This window comes from Jaculus jaculus, chromosome 5 (genome assembly GCF_020740685.1).
Source record: "Jaculus jaculus isolate mJacJac1 chromosome 5, mJacJac1.mat.Y.cur, whole genome shotgun sequence".
Classification (NCBI taxonomy): Eukaryota; Metazoa; Chordata; class Mammalia; order Rodentia; family Dipodidae; genus Jaculus; species Jaculus jaculus.
Genome location: NC_059106.1, coordinates 32,289,999 through 32,311,833, shown reverse-complemented (window position 1 = coordinate 32,311,833; position 21,835 = coordinate 32,289,999). Strand labels below are relative to the sequence as shown.

Sequence of the window (21,835 nt, the reverse complement as noted above, 5' to 3'; positions counted from 1 at the left end):
ATGAATGAAGAGCAACCCCTTCGTCCTTACCTTGAATAGAGCATTAGTGGCGGGAGCAGCTTTTCCTGTTTTATCCAATTTAACACAGCACAAAACTGGCAGAGTCTAGAATTACCAGTGATAAATGGTGTCCTAGTTTGGCCAGTCTACACAAGAATTCACAACAGGCCCTTGGGCGACTAAACTGCCTTTATTCATGAACACAAAACATTTTCAGATGTCATCAGCCACCAGTTCTTTGCTATACGCAAGCCTTTATGACCTCAACTGACTTTGTTCACAGGTAGCCTGATGGTCTCCAGTCTGCTGGTTGTTAGGAGATAGGCTTCTGTGCTAGATTTTCATTCCTGCCATGATATGCACATAGGGCTGTATTCTCAGCCATGTGAACTAGTGAGTCTGCTCAGGCTACTATCTGGTTCTGTGATGGGCTGTACGCATGTATGGTCTGATGGACCCTCATAGAGTCTGTGAAGGGGTTTGTATGCACTTGTAGTCTGATGCATTTTTAGAGGAGATAAATAGGCAGGTCTGGAAATCCATGTGTGAAGCACATGTTATGGTGTTGCTAGGCAAATGTTTTTCAAGTTATAGATACGAATTTGTAAAGGAACGTTTAGACTGCAACCAGGTCATAAATAGGAAACTATGTTTATCCATTTTTAATAAAGAGCCCACTTTTGCTGTTAGCACTGCCTGGAACTTAGTTGACATGACAATTGATTAAATTAGTGGTATAACTAGTAAAGTATTGATATTTAAACTAGTAAAGTATTGATAGGCTGAAATATTATAAGGAATGGGGAATGTGAGATTGTGTGCCATGCTCACAGGAGACACAAACCTTGCCACCCTAACAGATCTGTAGAGATTAGAAAATGTGACATTTATCATGCATTAAAGAAAACAAGACAAAAAGGAGTACAAGGAAACAAAGTTTGTGGATGTGAGCATGTTCAAATTGCCAATTAAAACTATTCAATGGGCTGAGAAAAGTAAATTCTTTAGTGAGACAGTTTAATTCATTCAGAACACATTTGAATTCTCAATGAATGCTTCACATGGTGCTGGTTCCATATATTTCCATTTTATAAATTGCATATATGACATATGCTTACTTTATAAATGTGTTGAGTGCATGTTATTTTCCAATTGTATCCAGATAAATATATGAATTCTAATCAATTTTGAACATAAAGATTTGTCATTTTACTTCAAAAAGATAATGTTGTAATTTAAAAGTGATAATTACCTGTCTTTTCGTGGTCTTCGTTTTTCTTCTTGAATTGACTTCTAAAGGGAATAGAAGAATTGAAAATATATAATATATAGCAAGATGTGATCATAATGTATAATATCATGATCTTAATGGGAGATGAGGAAGAAGGAGGATCCAGGATGAGAGACTAGTGCTTTATAAAATTAGTTGGTAAATCATGGCATTTATGTGGCAGGTGTAGAAGAGGCAAATCTATGGAGATAGAAAGTAGAGGCCTAGAGAGATGGCTTAGCAGTTAGGTTGCTTGCCTGAGAAACCTAAGGACCCAGGTGTGACTCCCCAGAATCTACATAGGGCAGATGAACATGGTAGTGCATGCATTTGGAGTTCATTTGCAGTGGCCAGAGGCCATGATGTGCCCATTCTCTTTCTCTTCTTAAATAAATAAATAAATAAATAAATAAATAAATAAATAAATAAAACAATAAAAAGTCATAAGCTTTTAAAAATAAAAAAGAAGGTAGATTCACAATTGCCTTGGGTCTGGGGCAGGGGTGAGGGTGAGGACTGACTGCTAATGGGTAGAATTTCTTTTGGGTGGAGATGAAGATGTGGCAAAATTAACTGTGGTGATAGTTGTACTAAAAGTCACTTGGTTGTATAGTTCACTGGACGATTTGTATGGAATGTGACTGATATCCCCACAGTGCTGCGTGCATGTGTGTGCTCATGTGTGATACTGTGTGCCCTTCCATGCAGGTTATATGAAAATCGCGAGGCATTTGAGTTTGAAGAGAGTAGGGGGGGGGAGGGAAGGAGAGAGAGTGAAGTTGTTAGTGGCTAGGTTATGATGGCTAATGAGATCCTTCAAAGGAAACAAAAGGAGAAATGAATGGGGGACTGGGGGACTGAATTCTGGGTAACTCCATTAGGTAGAGAGGCAGTGTAGGGCAACAAATGCAATCCAGAGGGAAGGAAGAGAACAGAAGTTGGGAGCTGAATGTGAGCTTCATCTTCTGTGAGATAGGAAGCTTGCTTAAAATGCATTCTCTGGGTTCTCTAGGGTATGGAGAAGTGCTCCCCTTCTCTGTGGAACTATAGTGTATAAGACTGAATAAGTGTTATCCCATGAAGGGACCACTGAGTTCAAAGGGTCCCTTGTCTGGGAAAGACCTGGAAGCCTGAGAGGATGCTGCTCGCTGTGGGAGTTTTAAGCAGTTACCTATGGTGAGTGGACATGGGGGGAGGTAGGTGATGAAGCTGGAGAGAGGCTAGTTCTGTGTCCACTGAGAAAATCCCCAGAAAGAAGCTGCACTTTATGCTGGTGCAATTGCTGAGCCCCTCAGGGGAGGAACATAATACTTTATCATTGAGAGAAACTTTCTGGTGTAGGCTGGGGAGGATAAGATTTCAGTCAGTTACATAGGGACTGAAATAGTCCAGGTGAGAAAGGGTGGCAGTCTGAGTTTGGTAGTTGCTGTGATGTTAGGGAAGGAGGATGAGCTAATAGGTAGAAGCCAAAGAACGGAGCAACTGATGCAGGTGTAGTTTTGAGGGAAAAAGCAACACTAAGTGGGTGATGGTGGCATTCAGGGAGAACAGGGACATGAGGATGGGAAGACTGGTGGGAATGATACCCTATGAATTCTCATGTTATCCACTGAGTGGATCCAGGAGATCTCAGTAAAGGTGGTGACCCTGATGTGATGCCTAAGATGCTTATCTGTGTTTCAGAATCCTGACCCCATGGGTTGTACATATGATACTAAGGGCAGTGTCTAGGATTATAAATCACAATAGATATGAATGGGTCATCAATCTGTGGAATTTAGCAGGTGTCAATAAATATTAACTTCTTTTTTCCCCTTCTATGTTCACCATAACCCACTCATTTGAATGAAGATCTCTCTCTGTAGGCTTCCTGCCACGTCAGACTTCCCTTTCTGGCTTAATATATTCTCATATAAGCTCAGAAAATACTGCTGGGAAAGCATGGTGGACGCAAGACTGCAAGATGCTAGGAGCATGATAAAGAGCACAAAGAAAACATTTAGGCTGGAGGAGTTTTAGCAAGGAGACCAAGGAATGTCTCTTTGTTATCAGGCCTTTTTCTGAGGCAGCCTAATGCACCCAGTTTCCATTCCACTGGCCTTCAAAGGGTGCTATGGTTCCCATCTGATCATAAGCACGAGCCACTTACATGAAGTAGATAATAGTATGTGGAGTCTTCAGGGTTATTTAATGTTTTGGGCTTCCGGGGTCGTCTTGGGGGTCTCAATATTTTTGGCTCTTCTCCTTTAGAGATACCTGTAAGAAGGTGGTTACATCAAGTAATCACTTCCAAAAACCATGCAGTGTTTCCTTTTGAGATAAATAAGAAGTTCTATGCATGAAAACTATGTTTGTTCCCCAACTAACCCTTACTGTACTCTTGGTCGCAGGTCTTCCTCCAGTGGTCTGATGGTCTCAGACTTTGAGAATAAGGAAGGGAAAAGAGTGCAGACTTTGATGATGTGAGACAAGGCACACGAGCACACAGAAGGGATGAGGACAGGAGTCAGAGCTGGAAGGAAAACCTAAAAAACTTAAACTCATAGACTCTGCTATTCCTTTCTTTTCATTTCACCCAGACTCATGGTGGCCTACCCAGACAAGCACTAGCTGATCTTCATTGTAAAGCACCTAGAGTCTATCTGTCCTACAGGCTTCATGATTCTCCTCGCTCTGCCTCCCATTGCCATAGGCACTTTAGGATTGCAGACAAGTACACCATTTTGTGTCCAGCCCTGTGTGGCTGCTGGGGATTGGACCTGGGCCATCAGGTTCATGGAGCAAGCACCTTTAACTGCTGAGCCATCTCCCCAGGTCCCCTTCATCTATTTTTGATCATATATACATAGACTTTTTTGACTTACAAATTCTATTAAGGCATTTATACCCTTAGATGGTTCATGAATTCATCTGGATTTTCTTCTCAGAGTTTTACTGGTTATTTAATTTATATTTATCTTTGAGGCACTAGGAGTTTACTTTTATGCATTATGACAATTCAGTGATCCAGTTAACAAAAGTATGTTGAGTATTGACTGTTCACTTAACACTGTGCCCATGAGCTAAAATAGAATCAAACCTCTTGGCATCTTTAAAGACATGCCACATTCTGGCTACCAGTGAAGGGGAAGGATAACTTCAGAACTTAAGTCATGATCCCCACTATCTAAAACTTTCTTTACCTTCTATTTTCAAACATGAGAGGTAAAAATAATAAGTGGTAAGAACTATGAGATTGGGTTTTATATTCATTTTCCAGAATGCCCTAATAGAATACCACATACCAAGTGGCTTAAACAACATGAACTTATTTCCTTGCCATTCTGGAGACTAAAAGTCCAAAGCTTAGTGATGGGTTCCCACTATCACAGTGGTGGGTTCCCTAACTTCTTGCTTTTTGGAAGATGCTATTCATACTGTGGATTAAATCCCACTCCAATGATCTACTTTCAACTTTATTACTTCTTTAAAAACCCTGTTTCAAAATCCAATCACAGCCAGACATGTCAGGGATAAGACTTCAAGATGTGAATTTTGAGTGGGCACAGTTCATCTCATAACAGGCCTCAAGTGGATTTATACAGCTAACAAGTACCAAGTATGTTCTATGAGATGGTGATCATGAGGCATCAATGAAAATTTCACAGAGAGAGGGGAAATGAAGGATGCTGAAGAGGACTATGAGGTTGTGAAACATTTTTCTACAAGAAAAAAACAATAAGCAAAGTCATAACCATCAACATGATGAATTGGGATTCTACTGAGGTAACTGGACTGGCCAGAGAAAATTTGGGAGAAAAGAGAGAGATACAGTTGGAACTGCTCAGATTGTAAATGACCTGACTTAGGAGAAGTTTAAGGTTGAATGGAAAACTAACCATAATCATAAATGTTTCAAAGTTTCATAACTGAATTTATACTTCAGGAAGGAAAAAAAAAGTCCTGTTTCATTTGTGAAATTAAAAATAACAACAACAACAACAACAATGCAGATTAAGACTCTGCTACAACTTAGAAAATGAGTGGCTTGGGGGCTGGAGAGATGGCTTAGTGTTTCAGGCACTTGCCTGTGAAGCCTAGGGACCCAGGTTCGATTCTCCAGTACCCATATAAACTAGATGCACAAGGTGATACATGTGTTTGGAGTTTATTTGCAGTGGCTGGAGGCCCTGGTGCACCCATCCTCTTTTTCTCTCTCATAAATAAATAAATAAATAAAATATTAAAAAAGGAGTGTCTTGCCCCAGAATTTTGGCAAGGGTAACTGAGAAGAACACTGTAAGAGTGTATTTAAAAACGGTTAATTGCTGATTGCCTGTCTAGGAAAGGAAGAAGGGAAAAAACAAAAGTGACACCAATATTTTGAACCTAGAAGACATACAGAATGTTCCCATGGAGGTTGTAGTTAATAGAATCTTCCATGGAGAAGAAAGTTTCCTTAGAATCCAAGAGTTTGAGATGGAAGTACTCTGTAGGTAATAAGGAATTAAGGAAGGGGAACTGTCATGGGGGATGGGAATCAAACCTAAAGGAAACTCTGAGCAGAAGGTTTCATCTGAAGCAAGAGAAAGACCATTTCCTTGTCCAGCAAACTTTCATTAAACATTCATCATATGTAATCTGTTAACTCTCACCAAATATCTTCTGAATACAGGGATAAATAATATAAACATGCTACTTCCTGAAACCCTATCCTCAGTCATGTAGGCGAGAAATAGCAAATAATGCTAAAGGTGTGTGTGTGGGGGGAGGGTCATAGGTAACAGGACAGAAAAAGGGCTTTACTCTGGTCAATGAAGTATACCCTTGACCTTCTCAAAGACATTTCCAATAGTCTTTGTAATAGAAGTCAAATTGAATGAGATCATTTGATAAGAATGTGGAGGCAAGATCAGGGATTCCTTTATGCCTAGATCATTTTTGTTTTTAGTTTTCACTCTCAAGGTAGCAACTCAAATTCCTTGCCACCTGCTATTGAATTCAGGGTGACAACAGTAATGTTCTAATGTTTTCATTCATACTTTCAATAATAAAGACAAGTTGTAATTTAGTTACAGGCTACTTTCCAGCATTTCTAAATTTATAATAATTTGCTATTATATGTTATGTTTCTTGCCATTCAGATGTAAATAAGGTAAGTGGATATGACCAATATATTTTGAACATGATCAAAATTTGCAAGAGCTAACACAATCTGTTTAATAGTCAGCCTTAGAAGAGATGATAAGTGAGGAGGAAGGGAATAACAGACTACTATTTATGGTGACATTGGAAATCCAAGCTTTACCATCATGTGCCTGTGACAGTCTAAGACAGGATCCAGAAATGGTTCAGATGTTTGGACTCCCTCCATGTCCTTTATCTATTCCTGTGAATGGGAATGATTGTTCAGGGGTTTGTTGGAAAAGTGATTTCACTCCTGTCTCTTATCAACATTAATGTAGTCTCAGTAATAAATATCTCATTTCCTTTAGTTTTATTCAAAAAAGATGGTGATCTGTGATTGCTGTATTTCTCTAATTAGCACTCCTCCACATATTCCACCTCTACAGTCCTCCTAACTAGCTGATTTCCTTTGTCATACAGCAATTTCCCATACATTTTGAAATGAATGAGCTGGATAATGTTACCATGTGCATGTCAATGTGACAAATGGGTTCACCTTATAGGCTGGACATGGGCCTAGAAAGCTAGGCATGCATGCATCTTCCATCCTCCATGAAGCTGATCTACACTGCTGGTCATAATTGTTTATATACAGTATTAAATATTCATTGGTTTGATTAGCACAGTTGAGGAAATTTCAGTTTATCTATGCCTTTCTGCACTTGGGGATTCAGATTTGTGGTGGTTTGAATGTCAATGTCCCCCATAGCCTTAAGAGTTTGTGATTAAGCCTCATGCTTAGTGCTCAGCTGGTGGAGACTTTGGGAGGTGGAGTCTTGCTGAAGGAGGTATGTCACTGGGGCTAGACCTTGGTGTTGATTAATCTGCCTGCCTGGATGTTCAGAGCTGGTCTTCTCTTGCTTCTTTCTCTCTCTGCTCCAGATGTGTAATGATGTGAGACAGCTTCCTCTGCCACAATGAAGCTTCCCCTTGAAACTTAAAGTTGTAACTAAATCCTTTTCTTTTATAAGCTGCTTTTGGTGAGGTGTTTTGTCCCAGAGGGAAGTAACTACAAAAAGATTCATCACTGGCCCTTTATTATATGCAATAGTAATGATTTAAGCACTATTTCTGCTAAGAAACATATGCCCAGATTCCATTGCATGACATCCAAGCTAAACTCTCACCCCAAGAAGAAAATTTAAGTGAACTTATGATTCATCTAGAGGCATACATGTCTTAATCTAAAGTCAGAAGTCAGTGGGGCATGCTGGCACACACTTTTAACCCCAGCATTTGGGTGGCAGAGGTAGGAAGATCACTGTGAGTTCTAGGCCATCCTGAGACTACATAATGAATTCCAGGTCAACCTGGGCTAGAGTGAGACCCTACCTCAAAAACAAAACAAAACAACACAAACAAAACAAAACAACAAAAACTCCAAATGTCAGAAGTCAAAAAAGTTATACATATTTGTTTATTAAAAATAGATGAAAGGGGACTGGGAAGATGGCTCAGCAGTTAAAGGCACTTATTTCATGAGCCTGCTAACCCAGGTTCAATCCCCAGATCCCACATAGAGCTGGACACAAAGTGGTGTACTTATCTGTAATCTGAAAGCACCTATGGCAATGGGAGGTAGAACCAAGAGAATCCTGAAGCCTGTGAGACAGCTAGACTGGCCTTCCCAGTGGAAAAACAATAACACTACCACCACCACCAACAGCAGCAACAACCCCACAACCAAGATGCCCTGTCTCAAATAGGTGGAAGGAGATAACTGATAACCCGAGATCATCTCCTGGCCTCCGTACATGTGCCAGGGCACACACCTGAACACACACAAACTGAAGGGCTGTGGTGTAGTGGTACAATGACTCGCCTTGCATGCTCGAGGCCCTGTACTCAATTCTCAGCACTGTAAAACGAGACATGGAAACCTTTGTATGTTAATGAAGTCAGAAGGCACATAACAAACTTGGAAAATTGTATTTTACAATCAAATTGAGAAATGACTGTTTTGTTTTTTGTTTAAAAATATACAGAGTGCTGGCAAAGGCTACAAAAACATAGAGTTAACTGAAAAAAGTGGGCAAAAGATATGAATAGGAAGTTTAAGATGAGCATATTAGTAAAGCCAGTCAGTTTGGGAAGGAATCTATGGGACGCTACTTAGACAAGGTGACAAATTGAAAGCTAATGAGATATCTTTTACCCAAACCACATTAGCAAAGATTACAAGGAAAGACATCACCTCTGGACAAGATATCAGAAAGGGTGCAATTTCACAGCTGGTTAGTGGAAAAGGCCACTATTAAGACCTTTTAGGGAAGTAAATTTTCATTTCCATAATGCTATTATCCTTGAGGCCAACCCCGTAAAATTAAAATTCTAGCAAACAAAGCTAATTTTCAGAGTTGTTTACTGCAATATTTTTCATAGTGGCCAAAACTAGACAAAGAAAATATATATTAACACAAAGTTGCAACGGAATATTATGTAGTCATTATGAAGAATAAATGATAGCTACATAGTTGACTTGTAAGGGTCCTAGCAAAGGTACTGAGAGAAAAGCAAGTTGCTTAAGTGTCTATATATTATGGCCTCTCTTATAGAAGTAATACTAAAATTATTTACACATGATGTGTGGATAAGTACATAGACACATGTGTGAAAAATAAGAAAGAATATGAATTTTAAGATCAAGGGTTCCTGAATGGGACAGTTATATAAGCTGGGAGGGGGAACAGATGGAAAGGAGCAGAGTAAACAGGAAAAGGCACTACCTAAGAAGTTCCTGGAACATATGGGGACAACACATCTATGTAAAATATTCACAGGTATAAATGTAGGTATGTGTACATTCTAGGGCTAAAGAGTCAAAAAGCATTGAACTTTCAAATTTTCTGTCTCATGGAATTTACATTAGTGTTCATTTATTGATTTCTTTTTTTTTTCACTAGCACAATTCAAGGCAGAGGGCTGGATACTACTGAAGGTTGTCATGCTATGATGTTGCCATACAGGGTGGGTAGCACCGAAAATAAAACCCATTGATGTGTTTGATTGCTCTGCTGTAAGCTCCGTGGACTCTACCATTTTCTGATCTCTAAGCTTTCCATGAATTTCTCAGCACACAGGGGCTTTGTATAGGCACATGTTTATTCCGTTCTCTCATGCCTCTCTGCACTTTTGTTCCTTTGGGGGATACAAACTCTGTCGACTAATCATCCTAACACCATAATTACAAAAGTGACACAGACATTTATAATCGTGAGTTCTCAGTAGTGTATCAATGTTGGCACTAGCAAAATGAGGTTTTTGGATATTTTGTGTGATGTGAATGATATTAACTTGCAAAGGTTACAGCCAGAAGGTAAGACATTTATTTATATTGTTCTGGTAGTAATTTCCTTAAGTGTTTTAGTTTATCAGAAATGTACCTTTTACGGATAATAGACATCTCAACACTTTGCTTTCAGAAGGCAAGAGACAAATTTAAAACTCATTGCCAGTATTTGCTTTAGAATATTAAATTTCAGTATTTTTCTCATTTTAATGATAATTATGCTATTTTACTTAAGTATGCATGCAGAGGGTGATTTGCATAAATACCACATACCTAATTCAGATGCTAGCAGAAGTGCACTTGTTTCCATAATTTTTTTCTTAAAAAATCAATTTTCTCTTTAGTTTTACTGTAAGTTTCCATTTCTTCCTGACAGCTGTGACCTTTAAGAAATATAGTGATCTACAGAATTCTCAATGACTTTTTAGTACAAATTAAAGAAAGACTCCCAGTCATGGGTACAACTTAAAGTTTCCACCTTTCACCTCATCTGTCCTTAGCCAGTCTAGGAGACTTAGGGAGGAGATCCAGTTCTTGAGTATGATGTCCAGTATTTGGAATCTGAGAGTGGTGTCCAGGATCTGGGTGTGTGGAGGTTCCAAGTGTATGGAGTCCAGGTTCTGAATATGTGGTGATCGGGTTGTGAGTGTAGATGTCTAGAATCTGAATGTGTGGAGGTTCTTTGCATGTAAAGTCCCGGTTGTAAGTGTGTGAAGTTCAGGTTTTGAGTGTGTGGAGTCCAGGTTCTGAGTGTGTGGAGTCCAGCATCTGAGTGTGTGAAGTTCTGGATTTGAGTGTGTGGAGTCCAGGTTCTGAGTGTGTGGAGTCCAGGTTCTGAGTGTGTGGAGTCCAGGTTCTGAGTGTGTGGTGTCCAGGTTCTGAGTGTGTGGAGTCCAGGATCTGAGTGTGTGGAGTCCAGGTTCTGAGTGTGTAGTCCAGCATCTGAGTGTGTGAAGTTCTGGATTTGAGTGTGTGGAGTCCAGGTTCTGAGTGTGTGGAGTCCAGGTTCTGAGTGTGTGGAGTCCAGGATCTGAGTGTGTGGAGTCCAGGTTCTGAGTGTGTGGAGTCCAGGTTCTGAGTTTGTGGAGTCCAGCTTCTGAGTGTGTGGAGTCCAGGTTCTGAGTGTGTGGAGTCCAGCTTCTGAGTGTGTGGAGTCCAGGTTCTGAGTGTGTGGTGTCCAGGTTCTGAGTGTGTGGAGTCCAGGATCTGAGTGTGTGATGTCTACCTTTGAGTCCAGTTTCTCAAGTGCTACTACTTGCTTTGCTGTCCTCCCTCATTTTGCTCTGGGATATCTGTTCAGATCCTATGGTTAGTTTAGTTTGACCTTTTGCTCTTCTTGTGGGTACCTATGTTCTCTTGAACTTAAGTGGAAGGTAGAGTTACGATTAGGTACTTGTCTTATGCTGTATGTCCTTAGCATGTAGAGGATGCTATACCCTTCAGTGGCATGTCTGAGCCTCCTCTGGTCTTCTAAGCTGGCTGCCACTATTCCTGCCCCATGTGAACTGCACAGCCCAAGCCTTTGGTTTCTTCTCCTGGGGCTGGCTCTCACCTGAGGCTACTCTCATTTGGAACTTTGAAGTCTTGAGAAGGAAACATTTAGTTTTTCACACTCTATGTTTAGGCATACTGTTGTCCTCACCTGCCCCTCATGTCATTTTACTTTTTTCTGATGTCAAAGCAGAAATAGAAGAAAAAGGTCCTGCTCATAGGATGAGATGAAACCCCAGATCCTGTGGACAATCCTTGACTCTTGGACATGGCCATTTACTTCCGTCATTTCCATTGGGTAGAGTCAGGCATAGAGTCCTCAGATTAGTTAGTCTTGTTCTTACCGATGGAGTTTTGTCATCCTTTTATCCCCAGCCATCTTACATATGTGCAAAGTCATAAGAAGGAGGTACCTCAGCAGAAGCCCATTGACTGAAAATGTCATATTTTGTGGGCGTAGACATCCCACATGTTAAACACTGAGTACATGCCTGTGGGGCTATGGATATAGTACAACAATGGAAATCCATGGTTAGGTGCCTAGAATTCATGGGAGACTCAGCAGAGTGGTATGGATGGCCCCTGATTACATTTTGGCTCTTTTAAAAACTAGCATTGATTTTAATTTATCTAAAAAAATTGGGGTTGGAGAGATGGCTTAGAGGTTAAGGCACTTGCCTGCAAAGCCAGACCCAGGTTCAATTCCCCAGGATCCATGTAAGCCAGATGCACAAGGGAGTGCATGCATCTGAAGTTCATTTACAGTGGCTGGAGGCCCTGGTGTACACACACACACACACAAACACTCTCTCTCTCTCTCTCTCTCTCTCTTTCTCAAATAAATAAATAATAAAATATTTATAAAATTCTTGGATGTATAGCCTGGGGTACTTGTGCTTTTTTTTCCCAGAGACAGAAGTTAAAAAATATGGACTGTTTATTTTCATGTCTTTTAAAAACAGAAGATCTGAGGGTAATGGAACATGCCTATAATCTTAGCACCCAGGAGGCTGAGGAGGAGCCCAAGTTTGAGGCCAGTTTGGGCTATACAGGAGAACTCTCAAAACAAACCACAAACAGCATTCTGATTCTAAACATGCAACATGTCCTTTTTTCCTTCCTTTCTTTTAAGTATTTTCATTTATTTATCATTTGTGTGTGTGTGTGTGTGAGAGAGAGAGAGAGAAAGAGAGAGAGAGAGAGAGAGAGAGAGAGAGAGAGAGAGAGAGAAAGAGAGAAAGAGGGAGGGAAATAAGTGTACTAAGGTCTCAATCTGGGCCATTAGGCTTTGCAAGCAAGTACCTTTAACTGCTAAGGCACCTTTCTAGCCCATTTCATGCTTTGTAATACATAGATGAAAGTTTTTGGTTTCTCTCAAAGTGAGATGAAATAAAATGGTATTTCTGAAGGGTTGTTATTCCTTTTAGAATGTGTGTAGACACTGTCTAGCTGGGAGGTCAAAATAGCTCTTGGTGGCTTTGATTCAGGCTAGCAGTGAAGATGACATACCTGGAGATGACAGAGCTCCTCATACAGAACTATGGAGGTTCTGAACCAGGTTGAAGGAGCATCATGCAGATGCTGAATTGTTTATGGGGTAGAAGGTTACAAGTGGTGAAGAGTCACTTGGTAGCCTGAGCCCTTAGCACAATTACTCAGCTGGTCTAGAAGTTTTGTTAATGAACCAACTCATGTGGGGAAGATGAAGTTGATTTATCTACAGTATTGTAATTCTCACTCTGCAGCAATATTTTATCATGTTGTTAGAATATCTAGTAGCTTGCTTAGGTTATTCTTTGAACCATAAACTTTAAGGCTTGCTAATATCCCATGTAAAAATGCATCATTACTGATTAGTGCTTCTCCCACTGTTCAATTTTGTTTCTAGCCATGCACAGTACATAATTTTTTTGAGCTGATTATTTCTTCAGAGGGTTTTCCTACAAGTGGGCTTACAGAGTCAAAGATACAAAGTACTTCAGATTTCTTCTTTATATTTTTTTTTAACCACATCACTTTTCAAAATGGTGAGTATTCTTGTGTTTGGAAATGATCAGTACCTTCTCATGACTTAAAATTTTTTATACTTGATACTTTGATAAGAAAATAGCTTGTTTTCATTTGTATTTTTTTTATCACTAGTGTGATTATACATATTATTTACCACCTGAATTTATTCTTTCATAAATAAGGTAATGTCTTGTGTCTATTTCTGTACTGGAGTATTCATGGTCTACCTACTGATAGAAGAGCTCTCTCTCTGCCGCACATACTAACTTTTTGTACATTTGTTTTGCATATTTTAACCAGTTTTTCTTCGGCTTGTCAATATATATATATATTTTTTCAAGGCAGGGTCTCACTGTGGCCCAGGCTGACCTGGAATTCACTATGTAGTCTCAGGGTGGCCTTGAACTCATGGTGATCCTCCTACCTCTGCCTCCCAAATGCTGGGATTAAAGGTATATGCTGCCATACCCAGCTCAGCTCATTAATATTCTAATCATGTATTTGAATCTTTATAAGCCTTTAATATTTGTTTGTGATTCTAAATATTTCACTAATTTCCCTTATGCTTTACCTTTCAATGATTTGCATTTCGAAAATATTTGGGTATTCAGCATACAGTAAGAATCTATCTAATTTCTTCTCCCTAAAATCATAAAATTTTGAGTATTATCCATTTGTTTATTATTTGGCAGGGTTACGTGTATAGTGTGTTTGTCTGAGAATGTGCACATGTAGAGGCCGGTGGTTGGCACTGGTTATCTTCTTTGATGCTTTCAGTTGAATTCACTGAGACAGGATCCCTCATTTGAATCCAAAGCTCAATGATTTGGTTAAGTCTGGGGCTCTCCCATCTCTGCCTTCAGAGTGCTGGGATTACAGGTGGGTCACCACACTTGCCCAGCAATTGCATGGCTGGGGATCTCAACCTTAGTCTTAATGCTTGCAAAGCAAGTGACTTACCCACTGAGCAATCTCCTCAGCCCCCCTTCTTTCGCATGTGTGTATGTGTGGTATGCATACAATATGTTTTCATGAGTTGCAGGCATTTATAAACCTTCAGGTTATTTTTTAAGGCTACGTAGGAACATTTCTTAGGTTCCAAAGAAAATATCACAGATATTTTGAGTGAGATTTTTTTACATGAGCCATTAAATTTAGAATGGTCATGTTTACATTATTTTAATCTTTCAATGCAGGAGTACAATCTCATCTTTTCTCTTTTTTTTGTCCCTTGTTTTCCTCTTAACTTTATTTTAGGTACTCATTTTTGTTTGCTACTATTCTCAATGGGTTCTTTTCCATTCTAAATTTAAAAAGTTATTTATTTATTTGCAAGCAGAGGGAGATAGAGAGAAGTGAGACAGAGAGAATTGGCATGCCAGGGCCTCTAGCTACTGAAAACTCCAGATGTATGTTTCGCTTTGTGCATCTGGCTTTATGTGGGTACTGGTGATTCAAACCCAGGTTGTTAGGCTTTTTAGACAATTGCCTTAATTGCTGAGCTATCTCTCCAGCCCCCATTCTAATTTTTAAAAGAAAAATCTCTATTATCTATTTATCAAGCAATCAACCAACCATCTATCTTCATTTATATATCATCTATCCATCTGTCAACAGCTATCTCTTATATCTTTATTGAATTTGTTTTGCTAGTATAAATATTTATTTTGACTTATACTTTGTCTTCTTCATTGTTTTATAAAACTTTTACAATCCAATCTTCTTCTTTCTGATAATTGTGCTTATCTTAGCTTCATTTTGATAATTTTATTTCTGTCTTGTAGTCATTATATCTCCTGCCAATATTTCCCAGGGTTGATTTTTTTCTTTAAAATATCATTTCCTTCATTGCTTTTTTTCTAACTAATAATGAAACACTTAATGAACTGAATCTTTCTATTAGCATAGATCAGGTTACTTCCTGTTTATCACGTTGATATGTGACTATTCTCATTTTCATTAAGTTGAAATACTGTAGAACTCTAATTACATGTTCTTTAGTTTGAATTATGCTACTGACTTATGGAAGATCTAGCTCCAAAGGACACCACCCTACTGGCCTGCTTTCTTCAAGTAGGCAACTTCCAACCTACTCTTATCTTTCCCCACTTTCAATAATACCAGCAAATTGCAGCTCCATTAAGGGGCTAACCCCTCCATTAGGTCAGAGCCTTTCTTATCTGATGCTGGAAATGCTCTTGGAGACACACCCAGAGGCTGAGCTTCACTAAATTTAGCGATTTCCCAATCCAGCCCAGTGGGCAATCAAGATTCATCACCACACCTGATTATTTCCAGTGTCAGTTTTACTGACAACTTTAAAACTGTGTGTGAATAATTCTTTGAGAAATTAATTATGGGGGATGGAGAGATGACTTAGTCGTTAAGGTACTTGCCTGCAAAGCCAAAGGACCCAGGTTTGATTCTCCAGTACCCATGTAAGCCAGATGCACAAGGTGGTACATGTGTCTGGAGTTTGCAGTGGCTAAAGGCCCTGGTACAGCCATTCTCTCTTTTTCTCTCTCTCTAAAATAAACAAATAAAATATTTAAAATTATATTAAATATTAATTATACAAAAGCAGTTTGCCTTACTGCCAGACTGTAAAGTATGGCTTTCTGATATGTAAACTGAACTCATTCCAAAGATATACCTTAATTAGAAGCCTTAAGAAAGTTCAATTTCTTACAGCCAAACAACTTTTCCATATCCAACATCTCTTCTCAACTACAGAGGACAGGAAATTAGCATGGAAGCAAGACAACAAGCAACATGTTTTCTCCCAACTTTCCACTATGCTTTTCAAAAAATGTAAACAAACACAAAGACCAACACATTGGCAGGATTGGAGGCTGAGTTGTGTATTTACATTTCAACACCATGTTACTCACTTATACAAGATCATCTGAAACAGAAGTTGCATAATGTACTTAATATAATAGTAGAGCAAAGAAGGTAAGTTTTTATGTAGCATGTTTATAATTTCATATCACTGGGAAACTGCCTTCTTTGAAAATGTCTGTACTATTTTTAGAAAAGGCTTTTATGTCATCATTGGCTGGTGTATAATCTGCTGAAGTAAGTATTGGAATTTTTTATTTTTATTTTTTGCTGTTCCTACTGCTATGGCTTTCTGCATTACTAGGGCCTCAGAAACAATTCTTCCAGCCAGGAGTGATCAAACATCTGAAGCTATAAATAACTTCTGTGCTGAGAGATGGCTCAGCAGTTAAGGCACTTGCCTGCAAAGCCTGACAACCCTGGTTTAATTCCCTAGTACCCATGTAAAGCCAGATGCACATGGTGGATCATGAATCTGGAGTCTGTATGCAGCGGCTCAAGGCCCTGACATGCCCATTTTTTCTCTGTGTCCTCTTCTCCACCTCTCTCTGCTTGAAAATAAATAAAGAAATAAAAATATTAAAAAATACATAACTTCTTTCTCCTTAAATTGTTCTCACAGGTATTTTGTCACAGCAACAAGAAAGTAACTAATGAATCAGGAACATTTTATGAAACTAAATGATATAAATCACATAAAACTTTGCTATTTTTTTCCCTAACATTTACACTAAAAGCAACATAAAAGCATTTCCCTTAGATCAACTGTATTTAGCAAAGCACTGCTCTGATGTGATATTGAACTTACTGATGATATTGTGCAAGTAAAATATGGTTAATTATAATAGCATCCTTATTTGTTAGCCTTGTAACCCATTAAAAAATTATAGTCTGCTGGATAGTCAGAGCTTCTTTGTAAAAGGAGAAGAAAGCATGCTTCTGTGTCACCAGGGTTTATTTGTCCTATAATCAATGTTTTTATTTCCCCTTCACAGTGGCCAGCACAAATTGCCAGGTGTGCCATGATTTAGAACAAGATCATGTGCCAAAAATGCACTCAGAAAGGAGACACTATGCAATGCAGGGGATGTAACTGGATTCTTATGAAAACAACAGCATTTGTTAGCATCTATGATGAAACAGCCATGCTCTATTATACATGTACATATTGAATTCCTCTCAGTGAAAAGGCAGGTGTAGTTAATTCCTATCAGGTTCATTTGTAATAATTATTTCCACAACAACAGATAAAATAAGTACTCTATGTACTGATGTTATTTTACTTTTGAACTTTATAATTGGGCCTTTTAGCCTGCATTTGGATATAGTTTCACTTCACTTTTTTGCACATGTATTCCAGGGCCTGGTGAAATGGTTAAATGGATAAAGGTCCTTGCTCATAGGGTCTGATAACTTGGGTTCAGTTCTGCAGTGCAGTGCTCACATGAGCTAGATACACAAAGTGGCACATTTGTCTGGAGTTTGTTTGTAGTGGCAGGAAGCCCTGGTGTACCCATATTCTCTCCCTCCCTCCCCCTCTCTTTCTGCTTGCAAATAAATAAAAATTAAAAAAAAACCTATATGTTCCATAGAGAGAGCCCATATAAGGTTAAAAGTTAGTTAAAATTCATTGGAAAATGTAATTAATCTTTATGTATTTTTCATGTTTTCTAGGATTTGTGAGGTGAGGGATAAGTGAAAAGTCACTTACATGATTCAGCCAAGGTTAGGTTTATTGAGTTCTTTAAAAGAGCATCAGAAGTTGGGGAGATGTCTCAGAGGTTAAAGGCCCTTGCTTGCAGAGCCTGCCAGGCTGGGTTCAGTTCCCCAGTACCCACGTAAAGCCAGATGCACAAAGTGGCACATGTACCTGGAGTTTGTTTGGAACAGCAATAAGTCCTGGTGTGCCCATGTTTTTTCTCTTGCAAATAAATAAATAAATATTTAATAAAAGAGAACCGGGTTTAGTAATTATCAAAGATGTGTGCAGATTTTGGAAGCATAAGACAACAGAGGGTGGCTTCTAGGCTATGTTAATGATGAAATTATTCAAAAGTGAGCTTGATTATTATCTTGCAAATAAGATTTTCCTTGGACGAATGATTCCCAGGACATACAGTACTACAAGAGTCAAGAGTGGCCTGCTGAGCCTGTGCTGGCCCAGATCAACATCGCCTTCCCCATCTTTCTGTTGCCACACACTCTGTGATTTTGGTATAAGCTCTTTCAACTAAATTGTATAAATAATGTTTATTAACTATTTAAGAAATATTTTCTGAAAAATCAAATATGTGAATTATGAGCTGGGTGTAGTGTGGGCTCATGCTTGAATTCCCAGAAATTAGGAGGCCAAGACTTTGAGGCTACTTTGGGCTACCTATTAAATTCTGGGCCAATCTGGGCCACAGTGACCCCTTGCTTCAAACAAATACAAAAACAAAATAAAGTCTAGCCCTAGGTGATCTTTTGGTGAGCACACAGGACCCCAGGGCCTTTGCCAAGTCCTGGGGTGATGGGGGCAGATAAGTTGTCTCCCAGCACTGGGAGTCCTTTTCCTGGGTCCCTGAGGTCCTATGGCTCCTGAGTGTGCTCCCTTGTCTGGTTGCTCCTCCTGTTGGTCCTGACGCCTTCTTTGTCTTTGTCCTAACACCTCTTACTCCTGGGCTTGCTGGACCGTCCACGTGCACTATAGTGTCACAGAGAAGAGAGACTCAGAGAATGCCATGGAGAATATAGGTTATCTTCTAGAAGATTATCTTCTAGAAATATAGGGTCGGGGAGAGGGTCGAGAGAGAGGGTCGGGGTGGAGACAGGTATGCTCCAGCGGTTTTTAGTGGCAGCCCTTGGAGAGGTGATCGGCTGCAGAGAAGTGGCTCTCTAGAGCATGACTGGATAGGGAGCAAGTTCAGAACCTCAGGTCTTGCCTTTGAGGTATGCCACTTCCATTGTGAAGAGGCTGTAGAGGCTGGCCGGGACCATGGGTATTCTGACAGTGACTTCATGGACAGATCACGTATGGCTCTCGGCTCTACCTGACTCTTTAGGGGCATGAAGACCCAGACCCTTGGACTTTGCACAGTCCTGAGGAGGTGGAGGCAGACGACCACTGAGATTGAATTTCCACCAGTTTAGTGTAGTTGGGGCAAAGTGTGACGGAGGCTGATGTTGTAAGGATAGAGGTCATGAACATATAAGGGAATCCTATTAGATTGATGATGGGAATGTAAATGAGTGTAGCCATTATGAAAACCAGCATGACAGTTTCTTAAAAAGTTAAAAATCGGTCTTCTATGTGACCCAGCTATACCATTCATGGGCATTTACCTGAAAGACTCTAAGCCAATCAGCTACAGAGATATGTGCCCATCCCTGCCCACTGCAGCACTATTTACTATAGGAAAACAATAGATAAACCAATCAAGGTGTTCAACAACAGAGGCGTGGCAAAAGAAAATATGATAGGTACAATGGAATTTTCCAGCCCAAAAGAACAAAGTTATATTGTTTTCCAGACAATGGATGCAAAGGAGATAGTCATATTAAGCCAATTAAGCCAATCTCAGGAAGGCAAATACACATTTTCTCTTTTGTAGATCCTAGATTTCATACAGATATATAAACAGACATATATCTATATCATCTCCATCTCTATTACTAGATCTATATCATGCATTATATATGACATGAAAGTAGACATGAAGCTGTATCAGGGAGCAAAGGGCACTAACAAGGGGAACGTGGGCAAGAATGAGGAGGTAAGGAGGTTATGGGGGAGCATGCTCAGTGTGCAATATATACTTGCATGAAAATGCTGTCATGCACAATCAGTATACACAATGCAAAATTTAAAAAATATAATCATATTTTTTTCTGTACATCTGGGTTTGTACACCTGAACAGAGATTTCCACCATCAATCAGTATACACAATGCAAAATTTAAAAAATGTAATCATGCATGTTTTTTTCTGTGCGTCTGGGTTTGTATACCTGAACAGAGATTTCCACCATCCATGCTCTATTCTCAAGGGTGCAGATGCTGATCCAAGAGACTGAGATATTTCCCATGTTTGCTTTCTCTTAGTCATCCCACCTCCTGTATTCCCTTCCGAGATACCCCTTACTGTCTTCTGGTGTCACAGGAAAAGCTCAGGTTAAAGTGGATCAAAGGAGTGAAAAGAAAAAGAAAAAGCAAACAGGATAATGATGTCTGAGATAGTAGGAGGTAGGTAGAACATACATCTGGGAAAATGCATGTCTGCTTTTAAGAAATAGAATGAAAGAAAGACTCTCTTTCCCTCCCCTGAGTCATAGGTGTGTCGTGGAATACAGGTGAGAAACTGATGAGCAAAAATCTGACACTTCTTCCTGGTACAAAGCTCTAATTCTATTGATTTTCCTTCCTTCCTTCCTCTCTTTCTTTCTTTTCTTTTCTTTTCTCTCTTTTTTATTTTTATTTTTTTACCTGAGAGACACTGGTGAGAAGTAACTTGTCTATTAATTGGCTTATGGAGATAGACACCCAGGAAAAATCTCTTCAGTTGCTGGGACAAAATCATTTCATTCAATTTCTTCTGTAGAATAAAATATTCTTCAGATAGCTTTGATATCTAAAAAGAAGGCCATGTATAAGATTAAATCAAGGACAGGACTTCTGAGGGCTCCACCGATACCCAGGGATCCGTAATCTCCTACCTGTAGCTGTGGGGTGTTGAGTTCCCACCTATGGTGTTTATTAGCCAGTGCTGCCTGGGTGTTCGTAATGTGGTAATACTACCCTCCTCATTGTCTCAGTCACACAGTAGCTCTGGGTTCTCATCCCTGATTTTCTCTTTGGTAAACAGTTTCATGCAACAAGGAAAAGGAGGATTGCAAACATGTAAAACTCATTTATCCAGGTGCTTTAAAAATAAAACAGGAAGTGGCTAGGGAAACTAGCCAATAGTGATTTCCACTATCATTTAGAGGGTAGCGATAGATGGCAGACCCTCATCTCTAGCACTAAGGGAGGGACGCTACTCTGCCTCCTCAGGAGCTCAGCCACCACCAGACACAAAACCTGCAGTGGAGGATCCCAGAGCTACTAGGTATTCCCTCTTTGAACTGTCTCATCAGGGCATTTCTCCCATCATTTCCTGTACCACTCACCACTCTGGTGATGTGTATCAGAGGCCATCTAGTTACCATCACTTTCTTCACACTGGAGGAAGAGCGCTGATACAGATAGTCGTTTTCTTAAGGCCACTGCCTAGCAAGAGCAGGCATACACATTCACAGGAGCTGGTTCCTGTGACCACTCTCTGGCACACACTCTAAACCCCATTGCTCCGAATACTCTCTTTAGAAGCACCTGAGACATGCTTATATTCTCCAAAGTGGAATTTTTCTTTGTGGTTTTCCATTAATGATCATCTTTATCTAGGATTGCTTATGTTCACAATATATTTTTTTTAATTTTATTTTTATTTATTTGAGAGCGATAGACACAGAGAGAAAGACAGATAGCGGGAGAGAGACAGAATGGGCGCGCCAGGGCTTTCAAGCCTCTGCAAACGAACTCCAGACGCGTGTGCCCCCTTGTGCATCTGGCTAACGTGGGACCTGGAGAACCGAGCCTCGAACCAGGGTCCTTAGGCTTCACAGGCAAGCGCTTAACTGCTAAGCCATCTCTCCAGCCCTGTTCACAATATTTTTATGTTCATCAAGCACATGCCTCACTGTGGCTCCAGATTAACTTAAAAAAAATAGTAGGGCTGGAGAGATGGCTTAG

At 39.7% G+C, this 21,835-nt stretch overlaps 1 protein-coding gene across 1 annotated transcript in view; it reads right to left on the bottom strand.

The window, feature by feature from the left end:
* Positions 1–21,835, bottom strand: part of Myo3a (myosin IIIA) — a 167,371-nt gene that overhangs the window by 4,474 nt on the left and 141,062 nt on the right. The window contains exons 29-31 of the mRNA XM_004659674.3: positions 20,531–20,675; positions 3,420–3,526; positions 1,253–1,293 (exon numbers count right to left, since the gene is read on the bottom strand). Coding sequence (XP_004659731.2) covers positions 1,253–1,293; positions 3,420–3,526; positions 20,531–20,675 — 293 coding nt within the window. The remainder of the gene's footprint in view (positions 1–1,252; positions 1,294–3,419; positions 3,527–20,530; positions 20,676–21,835) is intronic.